The sequence below is a fragment of the Caloenas nicobarica genome, chromosome 3 (genome assembly GCF_036013445.1).
Source record: "Caloenas nicobarica isolate bCalNic1 chromosome 3, bCalNic1.hap1, whole genome shotgun sequence".
NCBI lineage: Eukaryota > Metazoa > Chordata > Aves > Columbiformes > Columbidae > Caloenas > Caloenas nicobarica.
Genome location: NC_088247.1, coordinates 42,494,008 through 42,520,669, shown reverse-complemented (window position 1 = coordinate 42,520,669; position 26,662 = coordinate 42,494,008). Strand labels below are relative to the sequence as shown.

At 37.5% G+C, this 26,662-nt stretch overlaps 1 protein-coding gene across 1 annotated transcript in view; it reads left to right on the top strand.

Moving 5' to 3' along the window:
- MMS22L (MMS22 like, DNA repair protein) overlaps positions 1–26,662 on the top strand; it is a 94,947-nt gene that overhangs the window by 20,756 nt on the left and 47,529 nt on the right. The window contains exons 9-14 of the mRNA XM_065631963.1: positions 3,197–3,310; positions 4,988–5,167; positions 11,087–11,149; positions 15,862–15,981; positions 16,402–16,628; positions 19,534–20,043. Of these exons, the coding sequence (XP_065488035.1) occupies positions 3,197–3,310; positions 4,988–5,167; positions 11,087–11,149; positions 15,862–15,981; positions 16,402–16,628; positions 19,534–20,043 (1,214 nt within the window). The remainder of the gene's footprint in view (positions 1–3,196; positions 3,311–4,987; positions 5,168–11,086; positions 11,150–15,861; positions 15,982–16,401; positions 16,629–19,533; positions 20,044–26,662) is intronic.

The window sequence follows — 26,662 nt, the reverse complement described above, 5'->3', positions numbered from 1 at the left end:
GACCACTGTATAATTTATGTTTTCCTAACACAAAGACGTGAAAAATGGAATCCCCCATATTTTATATTACTGGTTTGGAGGTGGGAGGCAGGAAACGTCTGTAGGAGCATTTGATAACTGTTCTTTTAAACTCCCTTTCTATAGACAACCCTGTTACCTTTTAAAATCAGTTTTGATCTATTATCAGATAATACTGTAATCTCCTTCCCCATCAAAAGGCAAGAGATGAGTTATGTTTTTAAAGGAGGATTCAAATAGTATCTGACCATTGTGCTTGATGGTAGGCTTTGAAACATCAGATGTTAAAATGACAGATTCATCCTACTTCCACAGAGCCACATTACAAAGAGAGAAGATTGTTTTGCTACCGCTTTTTCTGCAGCTCTCCCTGGGCTTGGGCTGCACAGGTTGAACTAGTTCTATTTGAGATTAATTTCTTAAGCAGAGCTTGGCCTTGAGCTGGATCTTCAGTTGGCACCTCCTCTAGTATGCATTCATTGCTATAATCCAGTAATGGAAATAACAGCCCTCAAAATTGTTGAAAACATAACTTATACCTGTAATAGATAACACTGTCAGCTCATCCCTAAAACATGTCTGTTGCTTTTGGCTGAGAAATTTCACAAGGGCAGTTCTTAACATGTGTGGGTATCCTTGGAAGAAGGGACCTAATCTCTGATCCTCCACACTCTCATTTTCAGATCTATTTCTTGAGCAGCTCTGGTATCAAGACACTTGACTTGGATCATGTACTGAGCCCATTGTGCTCTGAGATACATTTGGCAGAGAATATATATCCTTGGATATCTTCTTTCTGTTTTCAGCAGCACATTTCTGGCACTAGAGCTCTGTTGCCCCAAAAGTACCACAGTTTGAGGTTATAGCCCTTCTTACCAAGAGATTGAGCTCAGGATATTGCAAGAGGAAATCCAGACCATCTCTGAAGAAAAGTATGTCTCAGTTATCCTTAGTCTAGCCAATATCTGTATGGTGTCTTGCTTTGATACTACTGGCCAAACTCTATCCTGTATAGATACCGCACACCTGCAGAAGAGATCCTGCTATCTTGTAGAAGAGCACAGTAGTAGAAGCAAGTAGTAGATGTAGAAACCTAGTTGCTGCAACAACTGGTACTCCATGTAAAAGGCCTGAAACTCTCACTTTTGAGGTAGTTTGTGTACCTAATACTTCTGTAAAATCCTACAGTGTTACAATGCACCTGTAATACGTAGACTGCCCCTTTCCGGCGGATCTGTTTTGCTCTTTGAGTCATAACCAGAGTATTTTTGAGGCAATTCAATTTTGGGAAATTAGTTAAATAATTATTTTTTCAATAGACTTTAGTAGTCACACTGATGTTTATTCTCAAGATAATATTTACATAAGATTAATTCAGGTTGTTGAGAGATTCCCATAATGGATCTTTAACTAGGAATATGAGGAAGCATAGGCACATGAAAAACTCTGAACAGCCTATGTGGAATGTGAATAACAGAATTATTTTAAATAGTTCAGTCTTGATCTCTTGATGTTCTTAAACTGATTGTCAGAGTCCAACCCGGCAATTTCATAGGGTAAGCAGGGTTCTTTACAGAGAGAGGAAAACAAATTATGTGTCACACTTATAAATACATATAAATTAATAATTAAGTGTTCAATATTTAAACCTGATTTGGACCTGCATGAAACAGCAGTTGTAAATGTATGATTCTAAAGGTGGATGATAAATAAAAAGTCTGTATCCACATAGAATATTATACAGATTTAAAACTATTTGTGATATGCTTGTTCTTCTAATTGTGAGTGGTTTTTACTAATTCACTCCCACTTCTGTAATGTGTCTTTCCCACAGCTACTGCTGTCTCTGGCATTTTGTATTTTGATTTTTGATTTACTCTGTTATGTTTCCAAATTCAGAAATTATTTTAAGTGCCCATGTGATTCGAGAATAGTCATGCATGAATGGATCAGGAAGAGCACGAGGACATAATTCAAGATTAGTCTTGTCGGATCTAGGTGTCTAGGAGCTATTTGGCTAAACTAGTCACCCAGTGTTCTTTTTATTCTCAAGAAATGATAGCAACGGTTCTTTCTTCCGCAGTGAGTTAGATTAATTAGTTTCCTTAGGTGCCCATTCCACTCTATTTGCTTTGGAGGGGTGTAGATTGATTATACAAACTTGGACTACTCATTGCTTAGGGATAAACTGAGTATGAGCTGCTTTTTCTTGCCTCTTTCTACATTTCTGCCATTGTGTCCTCGCTGAAAATAAAATGTGCTGAATTATGCTATTTAAGCAAAGCTTTTATCACTGGTTTTACCACTTCTGAATACAGTTCAGTGGATTCATAGGTCCTAAGATGGAGTAAGTATTGTCTATACTAAGATTACTTCAAACACAGTGCTGGTAGGTCTTTAAAAAAAAAAAAAATCTCGCTACACTTTAATGTTTTAATGTATTTGGCACTTCCTTTTGCTGTTTTGCTTATTTTGTTTCACAATTCAGGGAATGTAAAACTGAAAGATGAATCACAAGAAGACTATTTTACATTTGAAATACATCAGTTTGAGTGAATTTTGTTAAATGTGGAATAGTAATCAAATAACGTACATGACTTGAAATATACTGTTTTCTGCATATTAAAAGAATGCCTTGCAGTAAATTTACCGAAAAGCAGATTTTGAGAAATGTTATAGGAACATTAACATCCTCATGCCAACAAAAACATCTTTTACTAGCATTAAGGCTTGTCATCAAGGATTTTTCGGTTAAAAATAACAACAATAATAGCTTTTAAATCATTGGAAATCTTTTCCTTTTCTTCCTGAGAACATCAAGAAAACCTAATCAATCATTTTCTCTTTGCTCTACTGTCAGACAATGAATCAGTATTGCAATTCCTTTTCATTTAGGCCTCAGAAACACATTTTCACTTGATTAAATAATGTTGGAAAGTGTCTCCGAAGAAACTAAGAAACAGCACAACCTATAACTTATGTACAATTAGGAAACAGTCTGTTGTATGAGACATGTTTTTGATGTTAATGGAGTAATGTACTTTCCAATATGTAACTGTAGCTATATTATTTAACTGAAAAACCCCAAACAACCCAAACCAGAGGAAATATTAGTATGTACAGTGCAATTGCAAAAATAACATTTCTCTGAATAATTGTATTGCATGTTCTTTTTCAGGTGAGACCTTCTGAGGCTCTTACTAGTCACCATTATCCCTGTACCTGCATTAAAGAACTATGGATTCTGCTTATACAGCTGCTGGACCACAGAAGTAAAGGGTCGCACACAGAGGTAATGGAAGAATACTGTTACATATGCAATACAGCCGTCAAATGTTCCCACATTGCCATAGATGCACTAATTTGCATATCTGATGATACAACTGAATTTCATATTTGCTTTAGGAGGACTGCATACTAACTGATGCTTTAGGCCCTTGTCCTGAATGGGCATCAAGCCCATACTTGCAGTATACTGTTTGGTTATGACCTAGAGCACTGATAAGGAGTGTTCCTCGTGCTGAGGAAAGCAAAGCAAAGGAACAGAGGAAAACATCTTTACCTATTTTTAAAAATTTTATTATTATTTGCCCTTTATGTGTTACATCATGCAATGGTTCATCTCCAGGCATTAGAAACATGGGCACAGTCAGACCAGTGATCCGTCTAGCCCATGTGTCTGTCTTTGATACCCATACCTTAACAATGCAGCACTCCAGTTGTGGGAGTCATCCCACCATGTTTCTGTGATGGCAACTACATTGTGGTTTTTCTGCTTCATAATGGTTTCCAGCTATTCCAGCTTCTTCAGCTAGGCTAAGAGTCACTGTATTCAGTCATTCTTTTTACAGATGCCATTCTCTACCTGTGGTCATCTTTGTCAACCTTCTCTGAGCCTTTTTTCCATTCTACGATATCCTTTTTTCGAATGGCAGAGTACCAGGATTGCATGCAGTATTCAAAGTATGGGTTCGGTGGTGGCCATATGACTTTATACATTGCATAATGATGTTTTCTGTTTTGTTCTTCTCCTTCGCTGATATCGTCAAGTGTTTTGATTTTTCTTTCTTGACTGCTGATTAGAATTGAGCTGATGTTTCTCTGAATGAATATTAAGGAGTGTCAAAATCCTTTGAAAGCTTTCTGAAATAATCTTTATAAAAACCAAAGCTGCCATCTGTGCAATGAGTACCGTTCACTTAGTATAGACTGAAGTACTTCACAGTAGAGTGTTTGTACTGATAGCACTTTACTCATTCATGACAACAGATGTAAAGGTGGACCACACAAGTGAAACTGTTAGTGTTAAGTGTTTGCATTAGCAATTTGAAGCATAAATTTGGATCAGGACTCAGCTAAGGTGGGTGAAATACAGGTGCAAAGAAGTCCCAGAGAGCTGCTGGGAAGATAGGCAAAGGCTGTAAGATTGTGGTTTGGACAGGGATCTGGTGCAAAGAGAATTAATCAGTTTGTCAGTGCTGGAACAGACTTGGAACAAAACAAGGAATTTGAACCTCAGTTTGCTGTCTTTCAGAGTGATACTCTCCCATCTACTGCTGTCTTCCCCTTGGTTAGGTTAGTCTGGCACTAAAAGTTTTTCAAAGCAATGTTATAAGAAGTCTTTATTAAAGAACTCTGATCTCTCATTTGAGTGCTGGTGTGCTATCCCTTCTACGCATCATCATTCCATTAGCTTGTAGTTTTGCTGGTGAAGTATCATACCATGTTCTTCTTGTGACCAAAGCTTGTCCTTTTATACTGCTTTCTGCTGGCATTTGAGAGAGTGAGGGAGGACAGGTTTTCTCTGGTAATACTGAACATTGGGTTTTTTAAATTTTCATTAAATGACTGTCATCTTGCTTCTTCTCTGTAAGAACAAATTAATCAAAAGGATAGTATTGCAGAGAAAATTGTTAACATAGGTTTTGTTATTCAACACAGTTCAAATTTACTGCTGCATTTTCTACAGTGTTTCTGGAGCTCGGTGAACAAAACTCTGAAGAATATCTTTGAAAGGCCAAGTGGTTCTGAAAGGACGTCTGGTTTTGAAACAGTTCAGTGTAAAGACCCACTGAGTTTTAGCTGGTGGATTATTACTCATCTGGCATCACTCTACCAGTATGACCGTAATGGAAATCTAAATGAGAAGGTGGGTATGCTTTTTTCTAAATACCTGAAAGTTGTTATCATTTATTTAGGTCTTTAACTTTGCTTGGTTATTGTTGTTGACAGAAAACAATTTGTATTGTAATACACGAACTTTCACACTCCTTAAAAAAAGGTCCTTTAAGGTTGGTCATGTTAAAGTGTGCTTTGTGTAAGTCAGTAAACATTCCAAGAATCCCTGACATATTCATGTTATACACCAGATATTCAGTAGATTTACTGTATTAAGGAAACTTGAAATATCCCATCTAGTTAGTAGCACATATACTTAATGATGCAGCGTGTGTTTTAAGACTGTCTGCCTGTAGCACAAATGCTTCACTGGTTTTGTTGTTTTAGGAACTTAACACATTAGATTATATGGTATGAAGTATAAACCTCAAATATTGACTGTGTAACTGTTATACCTTTTTTTAAGTGGTAGCTCTGCTCTGGATAAATTCCAGTCTGTCTAATTGCATTCTCTTTACACCACAACAATGGCATGACGAGTGCATATATGTTTGCTTATACAGCTTAGTTTTCTGTGTTGGTGTGTTACCAACAGACACCGTCTAATAACAGTTGAATTCAAGCTTCAGTTTAGGAAGTTCTGGCGGCACGTTGCAAGACTTTTGCTTTTAGAAGATTTTCCTGCTGGCTAGAGCAGGCAAGTCCCCAATTAATCAGGTTCTTGTCTGTGAATCTCATTGTGAGGGACTTGACCATGCATTCTGTAAGGGGCCTGCATGTGCCCTTCCTACACCTGTAAGATGTATGTAGGGCCATACTTGGTACTGATGCATCAAATTCTTTCATGGACCTCAAGGCAGTTTTCTGTGGTTCTGGGGACATGTAAATCCTGACTTCTTTCAGTCTCTTCCTTTGAGATTCATCCTGTCTAATTTTAAGTTTCTAATAATTAACTGGGAAGGAAATAGGCACTTGCTGAGGCATTTCATCCTTTTTGAGAGGTATGAAAGCTGCCAGTTTTTCTTAATTGACTATAGAGGGAGCTGACTAGAAGCCAAAGAGATAGCTGAAGATCCAGAAATATTTTGGGTTTTTGTGTTTTGTGTTGGTTTTGTTTATTTGGTGTTTTTGTTTGTGTATTGGGTTTTTTGGTTTGTTTTTTGTTTTTTCTTTGATACTGTTTTTTGGTGTTAGGGAGAATCAGGTCATGCCATTGGCTTGCTTATGTTCTCTAGTTTGCCAAGCAGCAGCTATATATGGCTTCTTACACAAATTGGGCTTAATTGCCCTTTATTGTGAAGTATCTTTTATTTTTTGTAGTTTCATAGTGCGTATTAAAACTGGAAAGATCACACATACCGTTTTTCTGTTGATCTGTACCATAATTTCCTGTCCTGATTTAAGATGAAAGGTTAAAACCTTGAAACATGTTTGTGAACTGCAGATCTGTAAAGAGGGAAGAGTCGTCACATCAGCCGATCTATCGGTTTGATAACTTAAAATCCTGCCCCCACCCTGTCTTTAGATCTTTAAAAGCATTAGTACATAAACGGAGAAGGAATGAAAAATGTTGAACTTCTGTGAATGCTTTTAATCCCAAGTAGACTTTCTAATAAAAGTAAGAATTACTGTCATTGATTTTTTTATCTTGCAAATTCCCTGATTTGTCACCAAAAAAAAGAAAAGAGATAGGGAAGGTGTGGCAACTCAGTGCTTGAATACTTAGTTGAAAAACTTATGACCATTTCTGGTGACTGAAGGACTTGATGAATGTGGGATGCTTATGCTTCTGCTGCTTTGTGGGTTGACAGATCCTTTAGGATCCCGTGGCATGGTGCTCATTAGCATGTGGTTCAGTCTTTTCTAATTATGCCATAGCAAAATGAAGCAACTTCTTCCACATTCATACAGTGTGAAATTGCAGATCGCATCTGATGGTTACACTGAAGTTTGTCTCAGGCTTCTTTTGCTTTTGCCATAGTATATTTCAGGGGGACACTGGAAAGATAGAATTACTGCACTCCCTGCTTACTAGAGGAAAGTAGCTGGAAAGAAAAGGTCATTCCCAGGTCGAATACAGAAACCAATGTGAATCAGACATTTATCCTGGCTTGCTTATATTTCATACCCTAATCAAAATGCAGTGATACTATTTACTTTTATCATTGGATTTTTTTCCTGTCTCTCATGCTGATACGTACTATGTGTTTAGCTTCATGAGAGATTATTTTTTGCCTCAGGTACTATATTATTTAAACAAGCCAAACAGACATAGAATGGGAAAAAGGATTCCTCTTGTTCTTATTTTGGAATAGGAATCTGAGACACAGTGACAGGAAGTGACTTGCCTAAGATTAAATAGTATTTTTTTCCTTAGAGCCCACATGAGAGAGGAGAATCTCTAAGTCTCAATTTGTAAATTGTGAGACCATCCTGTGCACATGCTTTTTGATGTTTCCAGTAGTCTTTATGTTCACACTGTTAACTGTGCTTTGTACTTCTCCGAGTGTGGCTGTTTGTCCAGGAGTCTGTGTTCCCTTCAGTGCTGTGGGTACTTACAAAAAAGTCTATCAGTTACAACAGTATGTTTTCACACACCTCAAGTATATAATCTATCATAGATAGTTGATGGTAACCATTTCTTTAGACTCCCCACACACAAATTAGAGCCTCAAACATTCTTTAAACATTATAAGATAAAATAGTCCATTGTATAAATTTGTGAAGTCAGTGGAATTACATCAGGGCTCAATGTAGTCCTGTTTTGTTGGTTAAACATCTGATGCAATAGCTTCATGACACATGCCTTCTTGTAATTAACTGTGATCAGAGGTGGGAGGGTGATGTGTCATAATGATGGTTATTCATGTGCTCTGTAGCAAAAATTGCCTCTCAGCCTATGTCATCCGTGGAAGATTTTCAATTTTTTAATGTGGTCTGTATGGCCTTGAGGTTATTATAAAAGCTTTTAAAATTCTAAATAGGTTTCAGACTTGCTTCTTTTTATTTTTCCCCTTTAGCTCATAGAGCATAATCTCACATATGCAATGATTCATATATATTGAATATATATTTCACACACATGAAACCATTTTTTTAAACTAGAAAATTTTGGCCACGTTTCCTAGAGACTTATGAGGAACGTGCAGTACCTGTCTCTTTCCATAACGCCACATTCAGGTCCCACTTCACTCTTCTGAAAAGTAGGATTTGTACATTTAAAAACCAAATGGGACCTGATGAGAAAATGTTCTACTTCTGACCATTGCCGGGGTCAGTTTCAATATACTGTGGGCTAGGGAAATATAGGCAGAATTACTTGGGGCTAAGAATTCTTGCCTTTGAATAGAATAATCTGAAATGATTATGTGACAAGACATGCAAAGATAGACTTACAGCTGAGAAGCCTAGTGTGGCTTTTTAAGGTAAACAGCTGTCAGTCTTTGCGGAACCCCAGAGGGTCTCAGCTCAAGTTTTTGGTTTTAGCAGCACTCTTAGGCACTATAAGGTCTCCAGGTTCTGTGTGTTTTTTGTTTGTGGGTTTTTTTTGTTGGTGTTTTTTTTTCCTCCAGACTCTTCAGGAGGGGAGGGGAGGGTGTTGTAAGCCAGCAGGTTTGGAGGAAGAGATGTAGATGCTACATATTCTTTGACAAGGATGGATTGTAAACAGTTGCCATGCCATATTGCCAGTGTAGCAGGGAATACTGTTAGGATGTAAATTTAGTGGGATTTGAATGAAACAAGTCTGTCAAAAGACAGAGACAATGGGGGCTAAAAGAAGAGTGCAGCAGGTGTTTGGTGTCGTTCTTTCCCGAATTTGGGCTGAACCTGGGTACGCTCATGTAATCAATTCCAGTTGATGTCAGGAGTTTGCCGTAGATTGCTCCAGGATCTTCCAAGGTCATCTGCATACTGTAGCTGAGCTGGAACTCTGGCAATAAACACCTTTTGTATAAATCATGTGTCCTTGGACTATGGGAGTGCTGAAAGCATGTTCTGAGTAGGCTGATCCAGACATTCAGAGGTCTCATAACCATTTAGCATAACTCAATAACTATACATCTCTTATAAATCTGGCTTTTGAGCAGTTGATTAGCTTTACTTGGGGTCTGCAGTAGGTCCATGCCAGTCTGTAGATATTCACGTAACATCAAGCTCTAAAATACTGGAGTCACAATAAAAATGACTTAAATAATAGCCAGAACTGTCTTGTAATGTCGACTGTGCACTGTGTGGGTTTTACTTGTCATGGAAGTGCTGCCTTTACTCCTTGGCTCCTTGTTGATCCAGTGGCCTCTCCTTCTGACAGGATGGTACAACCTCGAGTTTCACGATACGAAGGCTTTGGCACCAGTAACACCTTAAGAAGTCTTGTTTACCACCCTGGGCGTGATATGCCCTCTGCTGTTCTGGTACAATTATTTGTGGCCCTATTCTACGACCTAGGTCAGGGCCTTCTGCTTTTTTCATTCTTTCTTTCTCTCCTGAAGCTCTGGGGTGTTTCACTGATCTGGTTCACACTGTGTCCCACAAACAGAAGTACCAGAACAGCAGAGCAGTGGCTACAGCTGTGAGGGCAGGAAGAGCATCTGGCAGGATGGGGAGGAAGCAGTGGGAGCTTCTTCATTGATACTCAGGTTCCTGAATCACGAAATCACAGCTTTAGTGTAACTTTCTTCATACTTTTCCTTTCATTCATATTTGTTCCATAAACAGTGTAGAGACTGTGACTTGCCACCATTGGGGATCTTTCAGAAATATCTTTTTTCCTGTCATGCAAAATGTAAAGCCATCAAGTAGTTAAATTGTGTTACATAAATATTAGCATATCTTTTTAGAGTTCATATTTACATTTCTCGTGATTACTTTCTGGAGTTCTGTGTGGAGTTGTCACCAAGTCACAGCATTAAGTAGTGTAATCGCTAGCAGAAGAGGATGGGGCACAATGGTGTTGCTGCTGAAAAGTAGTTATTTCCATTACCAAAACATAAGATGCTCTTTATTGTAAGCTCTATGCAGGCACTTAAAGGACAAATATCTGCAGAATAATTTACAAGGCTTAAGAGTTGTGATAGTGGATGCAATGAGTAAGGCAGGATGATGATGAAAGTACTATGTTCACACATCTAGTCACCTACATAAGCTATATACATAACTGAGAGTAAGAGATGATTTTTGGACCTCCTAGAATTGTATGTATGTTGGCTTGGTTGCCTTTTATTTTTTTTTCTGGGAAGCAGTCTTAGTTGCAAAACCTTCTACCATTTTCTTTCCACTTTTCCTAAATATTTTTTTTTTTCTTCCTTTTCAATATACTTTGCCATGTAACCCTTTTACTTCACTAGTGTGGTCTAGTTGATTCAAATGGATAGTCATCTATCTTCACAAGCTCAAGAATGTGAATTATGTACCATATTTGAGCTACCCTGTATTCTTTCTATCTATATAGGCCATTACTATCTGGCCAACTCCTTATCAAAATGGGCAAAAAAATCGTTAATGTTTGGCCTGGGAAAAATAAGTTAGAAGTGGGGTGTTTTTTTTCCATTGAAAAGGAAAAAACATGAAAGGTGAGATTGTACTTTTTCCTTCTTCTTACCCCTTATTTTCCTTTTTAGAGAATGTTAAAGAAAGAAATTGTAAGACATGCTGCTTGTAATAATCAAAAATGCCTGGATGTTTTGCCTCTTTACTAAAAGTGAAGGTTGAGATTGCAAGAGTCACTTAAACCAGTTTAAATTGCATACTCTTTATTTGGTTTAGACGCCTGAATTTTAGGACAGATATCAATTACATTCATAAAAAAGCTGTTTTCAGTGATGACTACAATATGCTGTCATGAAATGAAATATTTCTGGCAATCTCTTGCCTGCTTATTTTCCTGTTAATATTACATAATTCCTATGAGGAATACAGATGCTATTTCACGCTGATAATCATTATTTTTCAGAAACAGAAGGAGTCCAATTGGAAATTTGTGGAAGAACTCCTTAAAAAATCCACTGATGCTCAAGTAAGTGTGCAAAGGAAGAAATAAAGAACAAGGAAAGTGTCAGGGATGCTTTCAGGAAAAGACAGGGCATGAAACAAAGTCCAACTAACAAGGGTATTTTTGGAATTCTAGTGTTTTTATCACAGGTAAATGAATATCCTTGACGTAGCTGAACTATGGCAGTATACAGTTCCTTCCTTGTTAGCAGTTACACTTGCTTTAAAGTGCTTGTGCTTGATGCTAAATTGTCAGATAAAGGAAAAAGATAATTATCCTGGAAGGGTAGGTGTATGGCTACTCTGACAAGATGTATTCAGAATAAGAACTGGATGCTTAGAAAATGTAAACCAGATACTGAATGTAAGGATATCAAGTTGAGGAGACATGATGAGGGAGATAGTCAGTTGCATTGAAAATTCAGCTATATCCTCATCACAGCGGGAAGGTGACTTGCCTTGCTGAGCAATTTGTCTTACAGGCTTGAATCAAACTCATACTGATAAGGTTCTAGTTTCTGAGCACTCGTTTCATACCTTATCGTTTTTCTTTCTGCAGAACTGTTAATGCAGTGCTTTATGGCCCAGAGGTCAGAACTGACCTCCTTTAAAAATGCTTTTAAATATGCTGTTCATCACATTTTTAAATATGTTATGTTGCAGCTCTGTAAATTTGTTCTGAAGCTGCATAGTACAAATTGCAAATGCTGTATCAGCAACACCTATGAAAATAATTTCTTTAATTTGTGTATGCCTACAACAAGAATAAACTTGTTTATTTTTGTGTTTGGTCTCAGAGGAAATTTTTAAAAAATCTGCAAAGTTCCATTGTTGAAAGCAGAAGAGGAATTGGTTCTTTTATTATTATTATTACTGCCTTGATCATGCAGTAGCAACAGCTGTAGTGGAAGCTGGAGTAGGGAACAATACTTGTTACAACTACAGTTTTTACAAAAAGATATTTTGTAGTTGTTAGGAAAGTTGAAACAATAGGATATTAAAAGTTTGAAAAATCACGTTATACATTAACTCTAGCATTTGTTTATGTAGTCTTTCAGCTTGAAAGTTTAACTCTTTTTGAATGATTTCACGGTGTATAACTGAATACACATACTGTGCATATACATTAAAACTATAGTGATGTCATCACTTATTGGATGCTTACAGTTCTGTGAGAGAAACAGGAGAGGTTTAGATGAGACCAAAAAAAACCCGAACTTGTGAGTACCTTCTTAGCCACCTTCCTGTGTTGTGTCTTCTTTATGTCAGCAACCTGAGAAACAGTAGGAGGATACTCGTAGTTACATTTTTCTTCAAAATATTCCTCTTGTGAATGTTTATTATTTTGAATAAAGATTACTCTGAAGTTGAATATATGTAAATTGTACAGCTTTCTGATGCTTCTGTTAAACAAGTATTGTAGACAGTTTAGGAAGGCAGTTAAGTGGCCACGTTCAGATTTGGATGAGTCAATCATGACACGGTAATATGAGGCAAATATCTGTTTTAATTTCCAAGGGCAACCACTGCTGGGATTAAAGCAAACCCTAATTTGCCAAGGATATGTTTGCAACTACTACCAACTGTTTAAGGAGCCATCTAGTTAATTTTCTTTTTTTTATTTGTTTGTTATTTTTTCTTATATTATGGAGTCAGCAGCCTGTAGGAAATGCTTTTTGGAGAGCATTAGTCCCTATCTGTGCATGCATGACTGCATGTAGGTACTTCTATTAAAAAATGCATCCTGCTTCCTACCCCTGCACATCAACCATCTTGGCAGTGTCCAGGAAGATTTTCTTTTACCAGTAGACATGTCCATCTCCTCTGTTGCTCTCTCAGTTTCATGTGGCCACTCTTACCTTTTTTTATCCTTTTGGGTCTCTGTACTGTCTGCTGAGTGAGTATTTTTGAGACCAGAAAATGTAGGAATGAGAAGCACAATGAGAGATCAAAAATTCAATAATGAAAAGAACATGGAGAAGCAGGAAAAGACAAAAGGAAGAATAGAGCTCTTTGAACAACAGGACAGTACTGATGATACTGCCCACCAACACTTGGCTTGAGTTTGTTATTAAGTCCTACCTAAACCATCCTTTTCAGCATATACCCTCTGTTACTTGTACTAGAGGTGCACAGCCATGCAAAATAAGTTAGTCTAAATGATAGTGCCACGTCACTCATTTGCAAGAGAGGGAAGGAATTGATGGTTAGAAACGTCATTTTTAAGTATATGGGAGCTTAAATACTACTTATGTTTGGTATATAGTATTTCCATCAACCTCATAATCCACTTGTGCTTGTTGCTCCCTAACTTCAAAAGCTTGTAGACTGGACATCCTTGAATGGAGAATGGGAATATAAAAAGAATGGGGGAGGAATGGAGATGAAATCAAAAATGCATAGTTATGTGTGTTCAAAAGCATCTGAAAAAGGTGCAGATGAGATATTTGTAATGTAAATTGATAATCTCTCTCCTACCAGTAACTGTTAATTTCTCTTCATGTAAGCTTCAAATGCTGTGTTGTGAAAAGATGGTTTAATGGGTACTGCCGTAGACATGGATTTTGAGAGTAGAGGAACATCATGAAAGTTGAGAAAAGAATGGTCACCTTTGACAAATCAGCAGAAGTTGGAGTTAGCTGTCCTAAAGATGTTAAAGCTAAGTACTGGGATGCAAAAATGACTAACCAATGCTAAATCTGCAGCATTTTTTGGTAGTTTCAGTGAAACCATTGAGTTTAGTGATCCCCAGCACAGAGAGGGCAGCGCTCACATGAACAGCAGAGAGCCTGAGCCACCTTCATCCAGCACACGCCTGATGCGGGAGGTGGTAAAGACTTCTGAGGAAGGTGCCCCATGTCCAGGTGGACGTGGCAGAGGGGTGGGTGCTGCAGTGCCTTGTCTCCAGGTAGGAACTCCTCCTTTCTAAGGACATAGTCAGCCTCCTCTGAGCAAGGAGATGTGAAGGTGCTGTTCAGGTTAGGTGACCAATGGACACGGGAAGCAAAGATACTGCGAGCTGTAAATATTTCAGATTCAAATAGCTGAGAGACTGGTGACTTTCGCAGCCAGAAACTGCTCTCTTTTTTTGTATTTTTTTTAATGGATAGAGTTTAAGACAATTGCTTTTGTGAAAGATCTCCCATCTGTATGACCAAAAAAGGACATATATGGGGAAAGTGGTTACATGAGGTATTCCCTACTTCTCTTGTAATTTGGATTTCTGTTACTGGGCTAATAACAAAAGTAGAGTTGATTTACAATTCTGTTTGTACTACAAAATGAAAATTGTTGTGCTAGGAATAGCTGCATTTGTATAGTAGGCAACATCAAAATGACTAAATTTATGAATTGTCAGTGTAAGATGAATTTGTGTTTACAAAGTTTTATTTTAAGTGAGAATCAAAAGCTTTTTTGTTTGTAAGAACTAATAGCAATCTGTCTATTTAGACTTCTCTCATTTGAGAAAAGAAATGCTTTGTGTTTCATTTCTGCCTCAGTTTTGTTATACCTTTGCTATATTTTTTTTAATCTACTCTAAAAGAGGTACAGAAGCATTTCTTGGATTTCTAGGAAACCAATTTTGTTACTTCAGTAGGAGGTCATAAGAGAAAAATGTTTAGACAGTAGTATCATTTTTATAGAATCTGGTGTTCCTCCCTTTGGCAATAAATTAAAAGCCGAGTACCTTAAGAGTTCTGATAGTATTTCCAGCCATGCAAGAAACCATTTTAAGCAAAAGAGCAATGAGAGAATCCATTAATCCCAGGGATATTTGAAGTCTGGAGAACACTTTCATATTAAATTTGAGATAAAGCCTTTAGAACTATCTTGGTTTTGGAAACTGTTCTAAACCTATTGTTGTTGAACAGGTAAATAATGGTTAAAATTGAAGCTGCCCACAATACCACGTTTATTGTTGAATTAATTTAACTGAAGCATTGTTTGTTGAATTAGATCCTAAACATAATCCTATGCACAAATTACAGCTTTAAGACTAAGCATTCTCTTTCTAAAGGGTACATGTTTTGGTGTGGTTTTTTTGGTTTGCCTTTTTTTTTTTTTTGGCTTCTTTATTTTTTTTACGTCTTTTGTAACTGGCTAGATCTCTCTAGAGAAATAGATACGTTCATCTGCAGTTTTTTGTTTTATATCAAGACTCTTGCTTTTATTCATTAAAAAACGCAGCAACTGTTGAAAACATCTGCAGTTCTGTCGCTTTTTTTGTATAAGATTGTTTTTGGGGAAGACTGCTGATTTAATTGTTAATGTCGTTTATAAAAGCAATAATTGAGGATCACCTTTCATTAATAGGCATTTTTATTATATTTGAACTACTACTGTGTACGTTTTTTAATCAGTCTCTTGAAGAGTTTCTTTTCTATTGTTTTTCTGTTTCTAGTGCTTTTCTATTGTTATACATAATGTCTTGAATATATAATTTTCTATGACAACTGAAAATGCCTTTTCAGTTTTCAAGTTGTTTTAGAAATATACCGCTTCAGAAGCCATATGCCCTGCATTAATTGTTCATGAGAAGGCAGACATGATTAGAAGTTATTGTAGATGATTGGTGTAATTGTTTACAGTGTTCTGAGAAAGTGTAGCAAATAATGTTTTTCACATGACTGTATAGCCAGGCAGAGATAAGTTAATGAGTTATAGCTTCTTCGTGTAGCATTGAAAATGGGGAAAAAAAAGCAGCTTCTACAATAAACTTTTTGTTCCTTTATCAAGAGTGGTGTGTTAGAGGAACACTTACGAATGCATCTTCAGTGCTGTTTGACTTTGTGTAGTTTCTGGGACTTGAACCTGTCTATTGTCAGCATACTCTGGGATTATTACAGCAAGAACCTGGTAAGTAGATGAATTTATAAAAATGTGGAATTGCCTGTGGATGGTCCTTGATTTTTAAGCTATTAATTCTGATTCTCTTCTAACCAAGCTTGACTGCCATACTTTTGTAAAACTGATTAGTCAATGGCAGTATCCCTAAATTTGATATATTTAAGAAATCATGTTTAAATATATGTTATGGCCCATTACATTATGCCACAATAGAATGAATTATAATACATTTTTACTCTTACTTTTCATCAGGACTACTGATTATAATGTCATGTAAAACCACTTTGCACATAGTTACAATGCCTTTTTTTTTTTTTGAGTTTGAGGAACATGTCCTTTTGTTTGTGTGAAGGATTGCATCTTATTACCTTTGGAATATTAGCATTTATTGTTACTTATAATGTTTTCTGGCTTGATTTACTCTTTTAGAACAGTTGCTTCACTGTTCCTTGGCTTGGTCTGAAGGGTTTGGCAAGTATTAGTAAAACTTCTTTGGCAATGCTTGATTTGGCAAAAAGTTGCTGTTGTGAACAGCAGGTCCCCGCCCTGTACGAGTCCAGCAACAGTTACTTCATTTTTCTCAGCATTTTGGCACGGCTGATGAAAGAAGAGGCAGAGAACGGTGGTGTGCATCCTTGGAAACAAATTAAAGGACGGTATGGCTGCTATTTAGTTTGTCTCATGGTGTTTAGTCAGACTGCATGGCCTTTCCAGCCACATGCCAAAGCAAGGTGGGAGGTCACTGTGCTCATGAGAAAGTGAAAGGGATGAGGAACCAAGGATGATTCATTATTTGAAGAAGGCAGTTGTTCCCTGAAGCTTCTGCTGCCAGCTGAGGCTGTGACAGGGTCCACAAGCTGGGTCCAAGAGTCACCTTGGCATCCATAGCCTGTGAAGATTTACTTCATCCCGTAGGCCAGAACTTTGGCACATTGGCAGCCTGTGCAGTGGTACAACCCCACTGCCAGACAGGTAATGTAATTAAAATCACAGAAATTCTGTTTGTGCTGCAGGTAAGCCATGTGCTGTTGAAGAACATGCAGACTAGCTCTTGCTAGTCCTCCAATTTCATTTATATTTTCTCTTCCATGGTTTCCAAAATTTCTCACAATATTTTTTTTGAGGATTTGAATTTCTCATTTAATTTTGAAACATATTATTTAAGAGATATGGTCAGTCATGACATAACAACCCATAAAATATATATGCTCTAAATCAAAATTCTGGTGTTTTATATACTTACTGAATCCTTAAAGCTTATAGTAATGAGATTGTACTGATTATTAAAGGTGCTAACTTAAAAATATCATTGGGTATAGGAGACTTAGAATTAGTTTTGGTTTGGGTTTTTGTTTAAAAAATATTAATAAAATTAATTAAAATTTTACTAAGTATTAAAATATTTTTGTATGCAAGTAATATATAAAAATGCACATGTGTATGCATACCTTACAAAGATACATGATATATTTTTTTGCAAGAAAGGAGGGTTATCTTGGCTGTCAGAAAGGGAAAATAAAGTCTATATGCACATCATGAATGAGTTGTAAAGTTCAGGTTTAAAAATTACTGCAAGTACATAGAAACAAGTATGTTGTTGGATGCTGAGTCACTGTCTTGCTTTAGTTGGTAATTTTAATTAGCCTGCTCTGTTTTTGCTGAAAACAAATTATACTTACATTTTGTGCTATTGTAGCTTGTTACTTCCCCTCATTTAAGAGGTGAAATAATAATACACAACATATAGTGTGTCAGTCTGCTCAACCAGTATCCATCATTTCTACCTTGGATAAATCAATTACACAAGTAGCAAAATTTAACAGCCTACAGCTATGATTTTAGGATGAACTCTGTTTTCAGCAGCTAACCAAGCATTAATTGATGCATGACAAACGTAAATGCCTGTCAGTAGTAATTTACTACTAAACAACATTAATTGGATTTGCCGTAATTTTGGGTGGCTAGATTTGATAACCTCAGCACCATTGGGTATAGGAGGGAGTGGAGCATCTCCCTTATGAGGAAAGGCTGAGGGAGCTGGGTCTCTTTAGCTTGGAGAAGAGGAGACTGAGGGGTGACCTCATTAATGTTTATAAATATATAAAGGGTGGGTGTCACGAGGATGGAGCTAGGCTCTTCTCAGTGACAACCAACAGTAAGACAAGGGGTAATGGGTTCAAGCTGGAACACAAGAGGTTCCACTTAAATGTGAGAAGAAACTTCTTCTCAGTGAGGGTGACAGAGCACTGGAACAGGCTGCCCAGGGGGGTTGTGGATTCTCCTTCTCTGGAGACATTCAAAACCCGCCTGGACGCCTTCCTGTGTAACCTCACCTAAGTTTTCCTGCTCTGGCAGGGGGATTGGACTAGATGATCTTTTGAGGTCCCTTCCAATCCCTAACATTCTGTGATTCTGTGATTCTGTGATTTCCAACTGTTTTTCCAGGTGACAGAATAGGAAAACAACATTTGTGGATATTTAACTGCTGGATGTGGAATGTACTTTAAATTAAAGGTGGAGGATACACCCGAAGTTTTAAACACAAAAATCAAAAAGCTGAGCCATTTTCACCTTACTCCCCTCTTGTGGGGAGGAGTAACTTTATTTTAAATCTTATTTTAAAGTCCAGATCTGAGCAAAGGTCACAGAAAAAATATCTATATAAAAAGATTTCTACTTTTTCTCAGACATTTCAAAGCTGCCAAATACCAGTGCTTTTCACCGTCAGCTACATATGACTTTAGCACTGTCATGTAAATAACACAGCTTTAGGTTTCTTAACATCTTCCTGCTGGAGAAAGGTTTCTCTCCCAAATGCCTCAGTTTCCCTGTTTTCTCCCAAACCCACAGTCCATACAGTAGGTGTGCCATACAGGTCGGTACAGGCTTTGGCAAAGGACTGTGGAGAAAAGGAGCTTCCATCAGAAATCTTCCACCCTTTTTACTGCAGTGATGGTTACGCAGTTGAGCCTTCGATCGCAGCAGTTCTGGGTGTATAACATAGGAACAGAAATCGGTAGCTAAAGAAAGGAGAGTCTCTGCTTTTTTTCTTTTTTTTTTTTATTTTTCTTTGTGCCACCTGGAAATAACAGAGTTTTAGGAAAGAAGTTGTACAGGAATTCTTTGCTGTAGCTGAGAGATTCCACTTAACAACAAATCACTTCCTAGCAGCCGTCATGGGCTAAGTTTGATTGATGGGAAGGCATAGAATGGAGGACACCCATCACAGAAAAAGTAGAGAGAGTCTGCTCATAACTTTGTGCTCAACTTTGTACTAGAGGTTGGATAAATGGGAAGGGTTAGGCTTTATCTGGGGTTGAAAAATCTTAGTGTGTATCTTGTATTAGGAGCAGAAAATGCAATAGTATGTTTGTTCCAGTAGCCAAAAGAGTAGAAGAGGGAAGAGAAGGGAAAAGAGGATATTTAAAATTTAAGGGTTATTGGAAGGAAATAACTGTAAACTAAAAGCTTGAAAATACAATTTTAGTCTATCAAGCAGAGAGAAAATTGCATACTCTAAGAAACTTTCCTGGGTTTTTTGTTTCTTTTTTTTCAATGTAGAATTTATTCCAAGTTCCATCGGAGAAGAATGCAGGAGATGACAGAAGTGGGGCTGCAGAACTTTTTTAACCTGTTCCTCATGCTGGCAATTGTTGCAGAGACAGAAGATATAGTGAGTCGAGTGTTGGATCTTTTGGATTTCCTGACTCCGTCCTCCATCACCATGTCTCAGAGAGCTCTCATCTGGAGAGGTCACCTTGCTTTCCTTTTGATTTATGTTGAGAAGAACATGGACATCAGTGTCCTAGCTGAGAGACTCTCAAATGCTTTCCGTGAGAAGGCAAAGGAGTTTTTAGTAACCAAAAATGACTACACACAGAAACAAAATCTCTGGACTCTACTTTCAACCTACATTGATGGTGTTCAAGAAGTGTTTGAGATCAGTTGCTACTTGAGTCTTTCTGAGGAAAAGTTGCTAAATGATGGCTTTACGATGCTGCTGCCTGCTTGTCGAGGAGCTGAACTGAGCATGGTCCTAAATTTTCTTCAGGTTGTTCTAGCCAGACTTCGGTAAGTTATTTAGCTAAATTGTGCATATAGATTGGCATGCTGGTTTTGTGTTTAGTGCTAAACTGTAGTTCATATTAATTCCTTACTGAAAGGAAGGAAAAAGAAAGAGAAATCTCTGGAGGATTATGAATGATATTTAAAAAATCCACCAACACTTCACTGCATTTAGCATGTTAGAAATGTTTCCTTACTATTTCAGGACACTGGGTTTGATGTCCCTGATATTTTGTTATGAATTTGTGGCTGTGTAGAAAGCTAGACCAGTTGTTACTAATATTTCAGGCAATACCATCTTTCTTTTGGCACATGAAATTTCAGAACTATTATCTGTACTAAATTACTTAAGTTAGGGAGGGTTGGTGTGGTGGGTTATTTTTGTTTGTTTGGGGTTTTGTATGTTTGGGGGTTTTTTGGTTTTGTGGTTTTTTTTTTTTTTTTTGCTGTTGTTGGTTGGATTGTGGGTTTTTTTCAGTGAATCTATTTTTCAGACTCTTCTATTTTTTTTTCTCTTTCACCAAGATTGCAATCAAATACATCAGTTATGGAGATTTAAATACTTGTCTGTGGCTCAATAGGCAAGGAAAAAAAATCATATTTTACCACTGCCAGGCAGTTCTGCTTTGATGTACTAGTTCAGTTTTCAACATCCACAATGCCCTTCAATAAGCATATTTTTGTCTCCTGATGCCTTTGAGTAGTAGTCTTCCAGTTTGAAGCCCAAACTGCTTTTTTTTTTTAATAAGATATTAAGAGGCACCAATTGATCTGCCATTACTTCAAATGTACAAGACTGAAATATGTGGGAAGGAGCGGTGGAAGATGGCATAATAGGAACAGTGAGGCCCGTATGTAAGATCTCTCTTTAACTAGGTTCTTTGTTATTGTCTAGTAGTTTGGCTGCAGCTGTCAATAGCTTATACATCCGAAGACAGCTGTTTTTCAGGCAGTCTTTTGAAAAAAAGATGAAGCACAAAACTAAGTTTAGTTGATTTATTATTTATTATTTCAGTTCAACTGAATGTATTTACTGAAGTAAATCGGAGACTTCAAAAATACTTTGACATTTTCTCCATTAGCTAATACACAGCATTTCTTGCGTTGTTTTTAAAGATAAAATAGGGAGAAATTTGAGACCGGTGAAAAACTTGCCAGTTCCATAATCTGGCATTATTTTGAAGCTTTCCAGAACTGGGGGTTATGTAGCCCTCCTGTAACACAGAGATGAGAGTGTAGAAGTTCATTAGAGACTTCTCAGGTCATCACAGACAAGGTACAGCACAGTATTTGTACCTTTTCTTACAAAAAACAGGTCTGCCAAAATATTCGAATTACCAACATGCTCAAATGCTAATTGGTATGAGAGGCACTATCAGAGCCTTGTTTTTAACAGTTCTATATTTCATCTTCTGTATTTATACATTTGGTTAGTGTTGCCTGCCTATTTATCCCATCTACAGAGAAGCTTAATTCCGTAACACTTAAAGACACTTTGATCTTTATGTTGTATGGAACAGGAAAGTGTTACGGGTTCTCTCTCCCACTTTGACAGACTCACTGAAAATAGTCCTCTGTTCCCATACAAGTGAAACAACACTAAAACCACTTTCTTGGTTCAGAAGATTTGGATGACTTTGTTACCAGCCAGATGTTAAACTGTTATTGGCTTAAGCAGACTGAGCAGGCCTGGTCTGTCTGCAAACTTGGACAGGATGAAATGGCTCAACACCGTTCTGTCTCTTGTTTTTAAAATCCAGGCAGATGTAAGATAGTAGGTCTTTCATAAATGTAATTTTTCTTTACACTGCACTCTAATACTTTTATAACTCTGTGACAGGGAATTTACAGGTAGGAAGGAGGTGGGATCACTGATTAAAGAGAGAAGCAGCTCCCTTTAGGCTGTTAGGAAATAACTTCATGTGCCACTTTCTGCTAACCCCAGATGATGGCTCACAGGAGCATTTTTTATTGCTGATTAAGTAGCATTACCAAAATACTGACTTGGTTACATCAACTAAATGCCTTAGTATTTAAAGCTTAAAATGTCAAATAGTTTTAGCAGTACCCTTTTAACGTATCCTGTTGGATCGCTAGCATCTCATTCCAGATTTGCCAGTTGCTTTTATTTGAGGATACTGTAAAAGTGGCAATCTTTCATTTGCAGAGTGAGGTGTAGCCAAAAGCTCTTCTTTAATTATAGCTATTCGTGCTTCTATGGTTAAGGGTCTGTCAGCATTTCCATTATAAACCTTTATTTTCAAGGGTTTGTAACATGGCAGTGAAAACTTGCTCTGGGCTAAAACTTGGCATACAAGGTTTTGAAAGTGCACTTGTTTTCTTTCTTTATTCTTAAAAGGTAACTAAAAAGAGACCCCTACCTTCATCATTTTCACACTGCCGTGTTTTAAAATAACCCTTTACAGGTTTTTCTTGTATTTTTCTTCTCTGCTAGAAAAGTACTGGTACCTTTTCATTGTTGTAGTTACCTATGCTTGGACTGTTTTAAATAAGCTTTTTTTAAACCACTTTTTTGTTATCATTATGATAATTTTAATGTCTATCGATTTAAATAGAACTATGACTTGGCAGGATAACTCATTATATGTGGTGAGTGGATAATTGGAAACAAGATGCTACTTGCTGGCACTGCCAAGTATTTGATCTTCATAGTGAGATTCAGTATGAAGTGTAAGATTGTATTTTAATACAGTCTCCTTTTTAAAAACATATGTAAAATAAACAGTAAACAATCAAGAAACTCCCCAAAAGCACTTTCTTCCTATGTTTACCTGGAGCATTCAGCTTCCGGCTCAGTCATAAGTTTTCCTTTATTTTTTGTTTCTGTTTTTAAGCAGTATTTTAGAATCTTTATTTCTTTTTTCTTCTTCTTTAATGAAAGGTAAACGCAGAATGCTTGCCCGTGTGTGCTTTCATTTGTTCCAAATATCTAGCATTACCTGTCATGTGAGTGCCTCATAACACAAAAAGAAACCCTAGGTTAATAAAAACACAGGCACGTAATGAATTTGACAGAAGGCGCTGTAAAAATGGACACAGATCAATCTGCCAAGTGCCTGGAAATAGTAGGCTCCATCATTGCAATATGTTAGTCTTAAAAGAAGCACTTGAAATATGTTAAAATGTCTTTTATTGTAATCAAGTTTTGCTCTGACATAAGCTTTCTTTCATTATCATCATCCTGGCATTTGGGTTTTGTAGGGTATTAGCACTGACTTACAGGATTATACAAGTACATGCCCAGGTGTGAAGCCACTGCTGTGCTTAAGACATCTTTGCTTCGTTTTGGGGAGACTTGCTACTGATTCCCATAGGAGAAATAAGAAGTACCACAAACCTAATAACATAATAAATGGTAATTTTGTTTTGAAAACAATCCTTGGGTATTTATACCCGTTTGTTCTGCCAGTGTTGAAGAGCACAAAAAGTTGTTGAAAACTTCAGCGTGTAAATTCCATAAGCTCTTCAGGAATACTAATCAGGTGAACTTGTCTCTAATTAAAAGTTACATTAATAATTGGGCCACGGATAACAGCAGAGCCAGTTTTTTTGTCTGTTAGAGTGCATCTAGCTTGAGGTTGTGAGAGAAATCATGATGGGAATGGATTATCCACTGTATCTTTGCTATGGAAATGTATAGTTATTTGTAATTTTTTTTTTTCTGTGTTATACTTGCCATCAAAACAGCCTGTGGGAAGCTTTCTGAGACCAACAGAAGCTTCTCTCCCCCTCTCTGTTACCATGTAAATCAGCAGATAAACTCCGGAGAAGAACAGAAAGGTCCTCCCTACTCCCTCCTTCTTTTCTTCCCCCACAGGGGTTTTAGTGTTAGTCTTTGTAAAATGTATTTTCTGATGTTGAACTTCTGAAGACTGTATCTAGAGGAGTTTGGAAGAGCATGAGTCTTCTCTTACCCATCCCATCTCGTGAGTATGTTTATTGCTACTGGCTGTGATGTCCTGGTAAGCAGAGAGGGCAACTCTGTGACTAAACCACTGAACCGCCAGTCAGAAGATCTTAGTTTAAGCCTGGGAGATCTCAGTGCCAATGAATGACCATTGGAAAGTAATTAAAAGTTGCTATAAACTTCATTTATGTGTGTGGAAAAAGGACAAAAGTCCTTCCTTTTTGACTTCACAGCAGAGATCTTACACTTGTGGAGCAAGCATGCCTTGCTGTACTAACTTGACCTATGGTTTAAAGTCTTTTTCGGGGTTTTTTTTGAAGTTCAGTTATTCCATTAATGAAACTGAGGTTTGAATGAGTGTGAAGAAAATCTAATCTCAAAATGCTTTCAAGCATGGGAAGCAAGCACAGCTTTAAAATATAGCAACATTTTGAGAAGCCTGCTTTGTCTAAATCCTTAAAAGTAGTCTTTTACCATCTTCTGTGGGAATACTGGCTGTGTTCTTACCCACAGTTGTTGCCTTAAGATGTGGTTCTGGTAATTAAAACTGAATTTCTTTCTTTTTTTTTTTTTACTCTTTATGTGGTATTTTAGTTTGGTTGTGTGTGGTTTGGTTTTGTTTTCCCAGGATTTTTTTTTTGGTCTAAAATAATGTTTTATATCTTTGTCCCTTGTATTCTGATCTTTAAAGATGACGAGCTAAAACTGATGGTGTTTTGATTTTATGTCCTCTGAGAGTATCGCTATACAAAGGAGTGGAATGAGATAACAGTGTGCCTTGGAGTTGCGTACCTAATATTTTGCTTACAGAAAGTTCCCGTGTATGTCTAGCATTGGTTCAGGTTTGCAAGAATATGAACTTCCACCTCTCCCTGTCTGTTTTCTTGAATCAGTAGGAGGCCATGTGAGAGCTGAATAATTGATTAAAATCAATTTAATATTGGTGTTTAAGATGTAATGGAGAGCATTTGCCTTAGAAGGAGAGCAACAAAGCTGGTGAAGGGGCTGGAAGGAATATCTTGTGAGGAGCAGCTGAGGACCATGGACTTCTCCACTTTGGAGAAAAGGAGGCTGAGGGGCGACCTCATTGCTTTACAGCTTCCCGAGGAGGGGATGTGGAGAGGGAGGTGCTGAGCTTTTCTCCCAGGGATCCAGTGACAGGACGTGAGGAAATGGCTCAAAACTGCAGCAGAGGAGGTTTAGACTGAACATCAGGAAGTGTTTTGTTACCAAGAGGGTGGTCAAACACTGGAACAGGCTTCCTAGAGAGGTGGTTGGTGCCCCAAGCCTGTCAGTGTTTAGGAGGCATTGGGACAATACCCTTGATAATTTGCTTTAGCTATGGTCAGCTGTGAATTGATCAGGCAGTTGGACTTACATGATCATTGTAGATCCCTTCCATCTGAAAAATTCTGTTCTAGAATCACTTTGAGAACAAACTGAAGCAACAGAAGCTGTCAAAGGACCTTCTGATTGTTGATGCCCAAACAAAGGCGGTCTTGGTAGACACCGAATGTGAAGAAACTCAAGTCTAATACTCAGACATCAAGCATGAAGATAAACAGCTCCGTCCCCTGTGCTACAGATTGAAACTTTTCTGTGTTTCATCCATTGTATCCACTCTCTCTACCAAAAATTAATCCACATACGCTTTCTGTGGCCTACCTGACAGCAGTACAAGACTTACTGTTGTGAAAGAGTAAATCCACGAAAAAAAGAGAGTAAAGTCATATGCAAGTATACTGAAAACCTGCTGCCTGGGACTCTGCAGTTGTTTAGAGAAAGATGTGCTCCCTGAAGGACATGAAGCACAGATTTGTCTTCTGATGGAAGTGTCTCACTTTTGAAACTGTTTTCTCCAGATTAACTTTCCTCTCAGTTTTCCTTCTTTTATTCTTCACACAAGGTGTGAGAATGGCTTTTCATATGGAATTTTTTTTTTTTGTTGTGGATGTTAAACAAAGAAATACTTTCACCAATAAAACCATTATATACAAGTAGTCTTCTAATCTCTTAATTTTGATTGTTTCTTCGTTACCTTACAAGATATATATTTCTTCTCTCTTTAGGATATCTCTTGTCAGATTTAAGGCTTATTTAAAATGAAAAGAAAGCTGAAGCAATTTTCTTTATTCCATTTCAGTCTCCTAAGGCCTATTTCCCCCTGGTGAGCTCATAGCAACAGGGGGGTTTAAGGGAATTCAGCTTTCTGCAAATTAATGTCTCACATCATGAAAATTCAGGACTTTTTTTTTTTCTATATCTTGAAAAAGTAATACAGTGAGTGTGAGTATTATTTCTTGCCAGCGGGTGGAAGATGAATGATTTTGTCACAGTTTTACTGCTTGATGAGCAGTGTCCTGAGGGTCAGGCTTAAGTCTGTGTCACTATGCTGCTCATTACTCTTGAGCTAAATAAGGGCTGATTGGATCTAAATTGCCTAGCACATGGGCTGCAGATGAGCTCAGTGAGTAGGGGATGACCTGCTATTCAGGCTGGGAGTAACCCCGGTGTGCAAGTGCTGCATTAGAACACCGTGGGAGAATGAGAGGCTACCGACCGCTGCCAGCAAAAGAAATCGAAATGTAAAAACTCTTTGATGCTGCAATGTTAGAATTTGAAATGTAGGAAGTGACAGGTTGATGGTACTTATCAGCTTTGGCTGGATTAGAGAACAGTGTCATCTTGCCTATATAA